Source organism: Eurytemora carolleeae, unplaced genomic scaffold (assembly GCF_000591075.1).
Source record: "Eurytemora carolleeae unplaced genomic scaffold, Eaff_2.0 scaffold265, whole genome shotgun sequence".
Lineage (NCBI taxonomy): Eukaryota > Metazoa > Arthropoda > Copepoda > Calanoida > Temoridae > Eurytemora > Eurytemora carolleeae.
Genome location: NW_019396184.1, coordinates 1 through 11,138, shown reverse-complemented (window position 1 = coordinate 11,138; position 11,138 = coordinate 1). Strand labels below are relative to the sequence as shown.

Here is an 11,138-nt window from a genome sequence, read left to right as displayed (position 1 = left end):
AAAATGGGGAGGATTTATCCAACCATTTCTCCGGGATGGGTCCAGGGTACAGGGTCCAGGGTCTGGGTCAAGATTCACATAAAGTTCGGCTTACATCTTAATCTTATCTCATTCATTGTCATCTTACAAAGATTTAGTGAACTTCATTCTCCATCTCAGATTTGATCTGTATTTGAATAAAAATGTCTGAGTTTTGAGGTTTATGATTACAATTTTTCAATCTTTTGTTCCCCCCCCCCCCCTCTTCTATACTGAATGAAAGCGATCTCCGATAAACAAGAACATGAAATTAAATAAAAATGAAAAAAATTGCACCCATGAAATAAAATGTATGCCAATCAGATCACGCATGGCTTTTTTGACAGAAAAAATTCCAGGTAACAAAAGTGAGGAATTTCTCCAAGTTCTTCAGTTTTGGTGACTTGCTTTGATGAATTTCAGGGGAATTTCTCGAGAACAAGTTCTTCGGACTGATTCCTCGGAAATTCTTAAGCAATTCTATGGAATTTGAAAGATTTTTAAGAGATCAGTTGTACCCAGGGAGTAAGGAATACTAGGTAGATACAACTGACGCGGTTCACCCTACCATATGATTATGCATGCTTTGCAGACGGTACTACATTTGTATTAGAAATATTTGTCTGATGTACATTTACCGTGTATACAATAACCTATTCTGAATATTTCTTGTACAAATGGAGTACCGTCTACAACGCATGTATAATCATATGGTAGGGCGAACCGCGTCAGTTATATCTCCCTTCTATTCCTTACTCCCTGGTTGTACCTGGATAGATACGAGTTTGAGAAATCCTTATGGAGTAGGTCATTTACTACAAGTATACTAAATATGGAGTACTAATATACCAAGGATACTATACATGGATTCCTAATATACCTTGGATACTATACAGGGAGTTCTAATATACAAAGGATACTATATATACATAGTAAGCTACATGGAGTCCCAATATACGAAGTATGCTATATGGATTCCCAATATACCAAGTATGCTACATTTAGTCCCAATATGCCAAGGATACTATATGGAGTTCTAATATACCATGGGCATGTTAAAAGGAGTCCTTTTTAAAGTGAGAATTTGAGTTATATTCTATTGATGAATCAATAAATGAATGTATTTTGACTACAAGTCCAAAGTCAGAAGCACATCCACCTGCATGCAATACCTTTCTCTAAATCTGATAAGCAAAAGTAAAAGTTTACCCTGGAGTGGAGTATGTAGCTTTTATTACTTTTTATGCTGAATGCCTAATTTTTATTTAGCAAACTAAATCTCTATTACGACCCATTTTTGTATGTTTGATATCAGCAATTTTAAGGCCTGAAAAGTGAATTTGGTTCGATTTCTTTTAATAATTTTATGAAAATTTTGAGATATTTTTAATGTTTTTGTAAATTCTAAAAATACGTGGAATTTAGCCTTCTTTGTACTTTTTTTTATATTTTTGGAAAGAATTGAAGCACTCTTGTATAGTTGGCTAGTTCCTCCTTCTACCATGATCAATACAAGATAATAATGATAAATATTATAAAACCAAACAGTTCTTGTGTAACCAGTACACAAATAAGCAAAGAATAGTAAATATTTTTCATAAATCTATTAATTATCATTTTCATACTTTTTCTGTTTGAAAATACAAGTAATTTTTAAAGTCATAAGAATACAATATTGCACACAACTTCAAGCCTTCATTATATGTTCCTGATTATATGTTCAAAACTCTATTGTCAAATGTTTATTCAGAAAAACCGCCGGATTTAAATTAATTTCGCAGATTTTTTCGATACCGTTTATAAATACATTAGAATTGCCTGAATGCCTTTTTTCTTTTTATGACTAAATCTATAATTATAATTAAAGGAAGAACAAGTACCAGTTTTTCAAGGTAATTTGGGCTGAATTCCATTCTGATTCAATGCATTTTGAGTTCTAATTTACAAAGAGAAACTTTTTTCCTGGGGCATTCTGATCTTAGTAAAATGTTAGTCAAGAAACAATTGATATTTTGATGTCCCATTGGAGCATGGAAAGTTCTGATTTTACAAGAACTATTAAAGGGACCGTTCACTTTTTTGGGTAATTTCAGGGTAAACTAAACAGCCTAAGCGCTATTCAACGGTAATAGTCTTACTTTTCAAAGACAACTGTGGCCGGAGAAAAAGCCGATTTTTCGTTCAGAATTTGAGCGCAAAGGGACGGTCCCTTTCTATACACACAATTTGATGTTTTTTTCAGTAACAACAGTCCAATAAAATTTAAATTTATCATAATTTAATGTCATTATGTGTTTGTTGTTATTTACTAAAATATGAAAACTTTTGACATTTGAGTTAGCAAGAAATTTACGTTTTTCGTTTAAAAACACGTAAACTGTGTATACAAAGACAACGTCCTCTACGGCAATCAATTAATCATTACTCGTTTTACGGTTCGTAGATTCACTGCAAGTCCTGCAAGTTCGATCATTGATGCGAATAAACTGTACATCTTTATTATATTATGCTTGCAATATAAATTTTTGAGTAAAAGTTTATTTTATTTAAAGGGACCGTTCACTTTTTTGGGTAATTTCAGGGTAAACTAAACAGCCTATCAGCTATTTATCGGTAATAGTCTTACTTTTCAAAGACATCTGTGGCCGGAGAAAAAGCCGATTTTTTGTTCAGAATTTGAGTTCCTTTCTATACACACTATTTGATGTTTTTTTCAGTATGTTGTGAATCAAAATAAATTCCGAATATAAAATTAAACTGTAGTATCTAATGGTTAATTGTAAATGTTATAATTTTTTTATTTTTTTTTTGTTTTTTAACTTTCTATTTCTAAAATAAGACTATTTTATCGCATTAAAGATTTTGTATTGCCTGTGTAAAAAGATGAATTGAACGCGGCACGAAAAATGAAAACTTGCGCGCAGACGGGAACGGGGTACTAAACTATAATTGGGACTTGGGAGTTACTAATATTATAATTTAGACAACTAATTGAGAGGTGTCTTCATCCAAGGGGGTGGGGTGCAGAACAAGGATTTTTCGACTTTTGAATCTTAGTCATGAGCTAAAATATGTGATATTAAGTTTTACAGAATTTAATTGAGTGAGCATGCACTGGGCGGACACGGACAGTCTAAACCCTAGAAATTACTAACTTTATTTATGTTAAGCTATTAAACTCCGTGTATTTGAAAAGTTCATCCCCCCCCCCCCCCTCCCATATATTATCTGTGAATAAGCCCCTGACTATGATATGGTTATAAAGACAATGACACAACCACCCCCAATGTAAATTATTTTAGCGCAGTTTAATAACAGTAGACAGCTGTTTAATAGCTAGTTTAATAACTACGTATTAGTTTTTAACTGTTGTAAAACGAAACTATATACATATATTGTTAGGTTTTACTAAAGAATTATGAACATTTGGATCCGTCCTAATAAACAAGTTAGGCTAGGCTAGATAATTTCTTGGCCGAGCGCTGCAGCTAGGACATGCTAGGGGGTCGGGCGCTGCGGCCACATGATCAATTATATCCATGTGTTACATATGAGATCCATGTACAAAATTGATAGGAGGGGGGGGGGGGGTCTAAAAATCGGTCTTTAGAAATTTATCATTAATATTATTAGTTTTGTTGATAAATAATGAATATTGTCTTTGTACCAAATCATGATAGGGAGGTTGGGGTGGGGTCCATTAATCAAACCAGAAACCGTCGCAAAGGGACTGTAAGTGTATTTAGGTATATTCCTAGAGGACGATTTTTTGACCCCGCCCCCCAGCCCACCCCCTCCTATCAATTTTGTACATGGATCTTAAATGTTAGACATGGATATAATTGCCTGTCCTAGCCGCAGCGCTCGGCCCAGAAAGTGTCTTAACCTAACCTCACCCTAAATAATAATAAATAAATACTAATTTTAATTTTCGTCATGTACAAAATTGATAGGAGGGGGGTCCAAAAATTTTTCACTAGGACGGACCCATTTCACATGACCCTCCATTTATAAAAAAGAGCAAGTCCGATTCACAACGGTACACTGAAGTCCTTTACTGATAAAAGTATGAAAAAAAACTTTTAAGATTTAAAAATCTTATACTAGGACTGAGCCAACAACTGCAATCGTCATGGGTCAGAAACCCCTGAGGCCTGCAACACCTGTAATTGATTTCATAATGTACGCAAGAAACAATTAAACTTAAATAATTATCATTTTACTTTTCATTTTCAGATAAAGAATGGCCGGATGAACAGTAACACTGAATTCAGCATTCCAAACTAATTTATCCTTAATTGGCGGAAGCCGGAAACAGGTATAATTTATAGTCGAAATGTTAAAGGATCCGGATATTTCTTGTAAAGAGTGCCATCAAAGATTTACAACGGTACCCTCTTTTCATAGATTTAACATATCATCAGCAGGAAAATATATACGCTTCTATTAAAGTTTTATTTAAACACTGTTCAAGTGTTTAAGCGTTAAAACAATGAAATAAAATGATTTTTTTTAAAAAGAGACTGATTATATTTTCAAAAATTTTAATAATTTGAATTTATTTTAGGATTGTGTTTCTTCCGCATCTCATAATGATCTCTCTACTATGTACACCAGATGTACAGTGTGCAGTGTACGAACACATAGTGAACTGCACTGAAGTTGCTCCATGAAACATGCGGACAGATGCAAAAATTAAATTCTCTTGGGACCACCTTCAATCATATGGGAAAATTACAGTGTGACAGTGACATTTGATGTATTTTTTTACTCACCCTGTAATTGTAATTCTTAACAAGTAATTGATTACTTGCCTAAAACTACATTTTGCAGCCTGATTCATAAAGGCACATTGCAAATCAAGATGTGAACAATCTCACAAAAAAGGCGAGCAGTATTTTGACAATTACTCATTTTAAACTAAAGAAACAGACGAGTATACAAATTTGCATTTGAAATATCAAAGTTTAACACCACACAAATATTCAGACATTTAAAAATACCATGCATCAATTTTCAATTTATCAAATTTTTAATTTCTGTTTTATTATTTTTTCTCTCAATTTTATAGATTTTGTAACTAAAAGTAACCAATTGAGAGCAGTAAAATCATGGTTTATTTGTAATTAATTTTTTTAATAAACCTTCAGTTGTTTGATTCAGTGCTGAAACTGTCAATTTGCAATAGCAAGTTTTGCGTAAAAATTTACTAAGTTTCGGTTTGCACGAATCACGCAAAAAAATTCCGCAAAAAACACGAAAATTTATTGCGCTTCATGCAAAAAAGTTTGCAAAAAATATTTTGTGGAAACCCAATTAAAGAACCAAATTCTCGAGACAAATTTTGTCAAGTATAACAACGATTGTTATGACAAATAAAACTTAAAATATAATCTTGTTTACTTTAAATTGTTTTATACAGAGTTAGACTGATAAAACTGTGGAATAGAAAGACGACATTTGAACAATATCGTGTGTATTAAACCAATGTTGTTAAAAAAGCAAATAGTTAATTTATAAATCTGTGTGAGGTGCAGAATTAAGCTGTATTTCAGGTTTATTGGACTTTTCAAGATCATAACTTGTGTCGAAATTCCTATTCCACAGTTTTATGTGTATCAATGTACAATTCATAACTTTTGACATTTGAAAGTTTTTTTTTAATGTTAAACAATTGTCTGGTGTACCCATAGGGCAGTTCCTGACAGGTTTCTATAGTGTTCTGTCAGCATACTGTACTCAATACTCGAGTCATGTGATAGATCATGGTACACTGTGCTGCAGTCCCGAATTGTACATTTTAGTTATGTACAAAAAAGAAATGAGAAAATTTGTAAAACCTCAATTTGTAAAACCTCGTTTTTAATACGCTGAATAAAACTCATAAAACTGTGGAATTGAATGACTACTTTTAGACACAACTAATGTTTTTTATTTGTCCAATGTACATGAAACACAGCCATTCAGTTTAGTGTGCACAAGGCACAGACACATTTCACTTGATAAGTTGAATTTCAAGTTACTGGTAAAACTATCTGCTCTAAAACAACATCAAATACACATAATATTGTTTTAATGTCGTCTTCCTATCCTCAGTTTGCAGGGTTTCTCTGTATGTCATAGTTTTGGTAAAACTATCTTTATTCTCTGTGGCAGAAGAAATAATTGGGTATACATGGAAAATCACAACGATGGAAGAATGAGACTACATAGACGACTGTACGGAATTTCTTTTTGCGTTTTTTGTCAAATCGATTGCGAAACATATTAAAGACAATGTCTAACATGGGTGATGAATATTAATTCGCAGAGCTTCAGATATTATGAATGTCATGTCAGAATCCTTTGTGAATGACTCCGTACGAAAATACAATTTAAATTAGTTTAAAATAAATTGATTGGCATAATCTTATCTTGAAATATTAGCTTTTAATATCGTTTAAGTTACAAGTTTTTGAAAATTATTTACCCCAGGGTAAGATTTCATGAATAATGAGTAGTGGTTGTAGTTCTTTCATATGCAAAGGTAAGCAATCATATCAATACAATGAAGACGACTTTCGATATCAATTTTGATTGATATCTAGCTGTTAAACAGAATTAACATAAACATATGAAATCAAGAAATCCTGCCAATAACTTACATGTAACTTTTAATTTGAGAAAAGCTTATGAACAGTCATAACTCAAATAAAAAGTCGTTTTCATTGCATTGATATAATCGCTTACTACTGTAAGATATATGCGTACCCTCTTTCTCAGCCAGTTACTTCAAAATAATTATCTACAGAGTTGCCTAGAAAGGATGCGACTATTAGAAAGACCTAAACTGGCTTGAAAATAGTCCATAGCCTTTTTTGGGCTAAAGAAAAAATCAAAGTATTTACATTTGCAGCGAATCCTGAATAGAACTAAAATAGACTATAAAATATGTATAGTCTTCTGTGAAGTCTCATCCTTTGTGGGTAACCCTGTATATATTACGGTGCACTGAATGAAATATTACATCATTACAATTCAGAATCTTGAGGAAAAAAAATAAATGATGATCAACTTCACTGGTATATTTTCAATTTCAACATTTCAGTGTAGAACAGTTAAAACATTACTTTACAATTTACAATATTTTAGTTGAATTCTGCAGGTTTACAAAAATATGATTATTTTAGTTCTGCGTGTTTACAAGAATAAAGCAAATAGTTGAATTCTGCAGTTTTACAAGTATACAGCTAATTTAGTTGAATTTTGCAGTTTTACAATAATATAGCAAATAATTGAATTTTTCAGGTTTGAGAGCAAATTATTATTTTAATTCTGCATGTTTACAAGTATACAGCAAACTGTTTAATTCTGCAAGTTTACAAGAACTCTTGTATTGTGGATATCAAGATCAATGCTTGATCTCAATTTTTTGTTACTCTGCAGATTAATTTAATCTTTATATGATAGTCGCAGTGATATTGTACTCTGAAGGGATAACTGAAATGAAAGATTAAGCATTGATCCTAAAGTCAAAACTATCCACCGTGGATATCAGGATCAATAGTTTGGGATTTAGTACAGTTAAACCCTAAACATTAAATACATTGAAAGAATTTATAAAATGTCGTATTCTTCACTTTCTGATAATGGAATGTGGAAGGTATTTAGTTTTTTAATTAAATGATTATATAGAGCTCTTTAAACTATTCCGGCATATTCATGGCTATTTATTTCTTTTCGCAAATACTAAGATTTACGTAAATAGAATAAATCCCATTGAAAATTTGTCAAGACGACATTTCATAAATTCTTTCCATGTTAATATTTNCCCCCCCCCCCTCCTATCAATTTTGTACACGACCATTTATTTTTTTATTTTTCAGTAAATTTATAGTATACATTTTAAGGGTTAGGTTAGGCCACCTAGCCTTTCTGGGCCGAGCCCTGCAGATAAGACAGTCTATAAGGGGCCGAGCGCTGTGGCTAGGACAGGCTAGAAGGGCAAGCGCCGCGGCTATGACTAGGGGACCTGGCGCTGCGGCCACATACATGACCCAATTTATCAATGTGTTGAAGTGTGTCATGTACAAAATTCACAGGCTAGGGGGGGGGGTAAAAAAATGCATACTTTGAAAATACCTGATTGTTTTTTAACATTATAAAGTTAATAATTAATTCAGTTTGAATTTCTCGGACAGCTGATCTTCTTGAATAGAAAAGCTGACAGACGTCTGACGTAATAATACAATCAGCTGATACATTTAATTATTATTTCTATTACTTTCAATTTATACGCTTATATTTGCAATGATATTTTTATAAAATAAACTTTTACTCAAAAATGCATTATTGCAAGCATAATATAATAAAGATGTACAGTTTATTCGCATCGAACTTACAGTAAATTTACGAACCGTAATACGGGTAATGATTAATTGATTGCCGTAGAGGACGTCGTCTTTGTATACACAGTTTACGTGTTTTAAAACGAAAAACGTAAATTTCTTGCTAACTCAAATGTCAAAAGTTTTCATATTTTAGTATGTAACAACGAACACATAATGACATTAAAATATGATAAATTTAAATTTTATTGGGCTGTTGTTACTGAAAAAAACATCAATTAGTGTCTATAGAGAGGGACCGTCCCTTTGCGCTCAAATTCTGAACGAAAAATCGGCTTTTTCTCCGGCCACAGATGTCTTTGAAAAGTAAGACTATTACCAATGAATAGCGCTTAGGCTGTTTAGTTTACCCTGAAATTACCCAAACAAGTGAACGGTCCCTTTAAGTCTTATCATATGAAAAAACCTGTACCTTTAGCTCATTCTTAAAATCTTCAAAGGCCATGCCATAGCCATCTAAGAGCTCCATTCCAAAGCAAGATTTTACAACTGAAAAAAACAATTATAAAAAAACTAAGTATAAGTGATTTAAGAAAAAAGTTTGGCATTCTTTTAAGAATAAGAATATAGTATCAATAATCTCCCCAAGAACATACCAGAGTTAAACTTCATCAAAAGATCAACCAGTGGAAGGTAATCAGGACACTCTTCAATTACAAAAGAAGAACAAGTCTCCAGTTTTTTCAGCACCTGGGAAATGGAGGTTAGAGTTATCAATGTATGTACCAAGGACTTTTTTTAAGCTATTATTTTATTTTTTATTAAAGACATTGAAAGTAGAACTAAAAGTTACCTTGTTACTGTTTCTTCCATCTAGACCTCCACCATTATAACCATGGAATATAATTCCAGAAGCTTTAAACCAATTAGTGACAGCTGGCTGATTACAAAGAAGCTGAGAACACACAGTTACTATTTTCATCAGCAAATGCAGCTCTGGAAGGGGTACAACATCCAGGACAAGGGTATTATCTGATTCCTTCAGTAAACTTGGTTTGATTACATTCTTGTAATTCTTCATGTTTTTAGAGCCATTATCTTTATAAGCTGAGTAATTTATATCAAGACCACCAAATGTCCTGAGATCACCAGGTTCTTCTGAAATTAAGACAATTAAAGGAATTGAGTCTTTGCTACAAACTCTGATTTTATAATACCTTCCTTTTTTCTACCTGATGGTGTAAACCTTTGATATTTCAAACTTAGATTCTTTCATCAGTGTAGTGTAGTTATCCGTGCTGACCGGACGTGTCTTTGTGAGCTCCCGGATTAAACTGACCGACAACCCAACACCGGGTTAACTTATTCACATGCTCCATATTATGTGAAAACACAAACACTCAGATAACTTGTTTAGTGCATTTATTTCCAGTAAAAAATATTTCTACTAGACTCAAAATGACTGACACAAAAATAGACATGGGTCTTAATCTACGAACCGTAATGCGGGTAATGATTAATTGATTGTCGTAGAGGACGTCGTCTTTGTGTACACAGTTTACGTGTATTAAAACGAAAAACGTAAATTTCTTGCTAACTCAAATATCAAAAGTTTTCATGTTTTAGTATATAACAACGAACACATAATGACATTAAAATATAATAAATTTAAATGTTATTGGGCTGTTTATACTGAAAAAAACATCAAATAGTGTGTATAGAGAGGGACCGTCCCTTTGCGCTCAAATTCTGAACGAAAAATCGGCTTTTTCTCCGGCCACAGATGTCTTTGAAAAGTAAGACTATTACCAATGAATAGCGCTTAGGCTGTTTAGTTTACCCTGAAATTACCCAAACAAGTGAACGGTCCCTTTAAAATCCTGATATATATAGTGGCCGACATGGCTTACCGAATAGACAATGGTGTTTAAAATCCTGATGTATATAGTGGCCGACATGGCTTACGTCCGACATGGCTTACCGAATAGACAATGTTGTTTAAAATCCTGATGTATATAGTGTCCGACATGGCTTACTGAATAGACAATGGTGTTTAAAATCCTGATGTATATGGTGGCCGACATGGCTTACCGAATAGACAATGTTGTTTAAAATCCTGATATATATAGTGTCCGACATGGCTAACCGAATAGACAATGGTGTTTAAAATCCTGATGTATATAGTGGCCGACATGGCTTACCGAATAGACAATCGTGTTTAAAATCCTGATATATATAGTGGCCGATATGGCTTACCTTATAGACAATGGTGTTTAAAATCCTGATATATATAGTGGCCGACATGGCTTACCGAATAGACAATGTTGTTTAAAATCCTGATATATATAGTGGCCGACATGGCTTACCGAATAGACAATGTTGTTTAAAATCCTGATGTATATAGAGTCCACCATGGCTTACCGAATAGACAATGGTGTTTAAAATCCTGATATATATATAGTGTCCAATATGGCTTACCGAATAGACAATGTTGTTTAAAATCCTGATATATATAGTGGCCGACATGGCTTACCGAATAGACAATGGTGTTTAAAATCCTGATATATATAGTGGCCGATATGTCTTACCGAATAGACAATGGTGTTTAAAATCCTGATGTATATAGTGGCCGACATGGCTTACCGAATAGACAATCGTGTTTAAAATCCTGATATATATAGTGGCCGATATGGCTTACTGAATAGACAATGGTGTTTAAAATCCTGATGTATATAGTGGCCGACATGGCTTACCGAATAGACAATGTTGTTTAAAATCCTGATATATATAGTG

General features: G+C 33.1%; 1 protein-coding gene and 1 long non-coding RNA gene across 2 annotated transcripts; one reads left to right on the top strand and one right to left on the bottom strand.

Annotated features, from left to right (window-relative positions):
* Positions 1 to 4,105: 4,105 nt before the first annotated feature.
* Positions 4,106 to 4,860, top strand: LOC111697517 (uncharacterized). The gene is made up of 2 exons (XR_002764300.1): positions 4,106 to 4,336; positions 4,586 to 4,860. It is a non-coding gene; the product is annotated as an uncharacterized LOC111697517 (long non-coding RNA).
* Positions 4,861 to 8,772: 3,912 nt separating this feature from the next.
* LOC111697519 (uncharacterized) lies at positions 8,773 to 9,828 on the bottom strand. The gene is made up of 3 exons (XM_023467544.1): positions 9,199 to 9,828; positions 9,002 to 9,095; positions 8,773 to 8,894 (listed from the first exon to the last, which is right to left on the bottom strand). The coding sequence occupies exons 1-3, from the start codon at positions 9,424 to 9,426 to the stop codon at positions 8,788 to 8,790; spliced, it is 429 nt and encodes a 142-aa protein (XP_023323312.1). The 5' UTR covers positions 9,427 to 9,828; the 3' UTR covers positions 8,773 to 8,787.
* Positions 9,829 to 11,138: the final 1,310 nt, after the last annotated feature.

Coding starts and splice junctions, on each gene's coding strand:
- LOC111697519 (XM_023467544.1), bottom strand. CDS start 9,426: ATGAAGAATTACAAGAATGTAATCAAACCAAGTTTACTGAAGGAATCA. Junction 9,096..9,198: donor ATGGAAGAAACAGTAACAAG/GTAACTTTTAGT, acceptor TCCATTTCCCAG/GTGCTGAAAAAACTGGAGAC. Junction 8,895..9,001: donor TTTGATGAAGTTTAACTCTG/GTATGTTCTTGG, acceptor TGTTTTTTTCAG/TTGTAAAATCTTGCTTTGGA.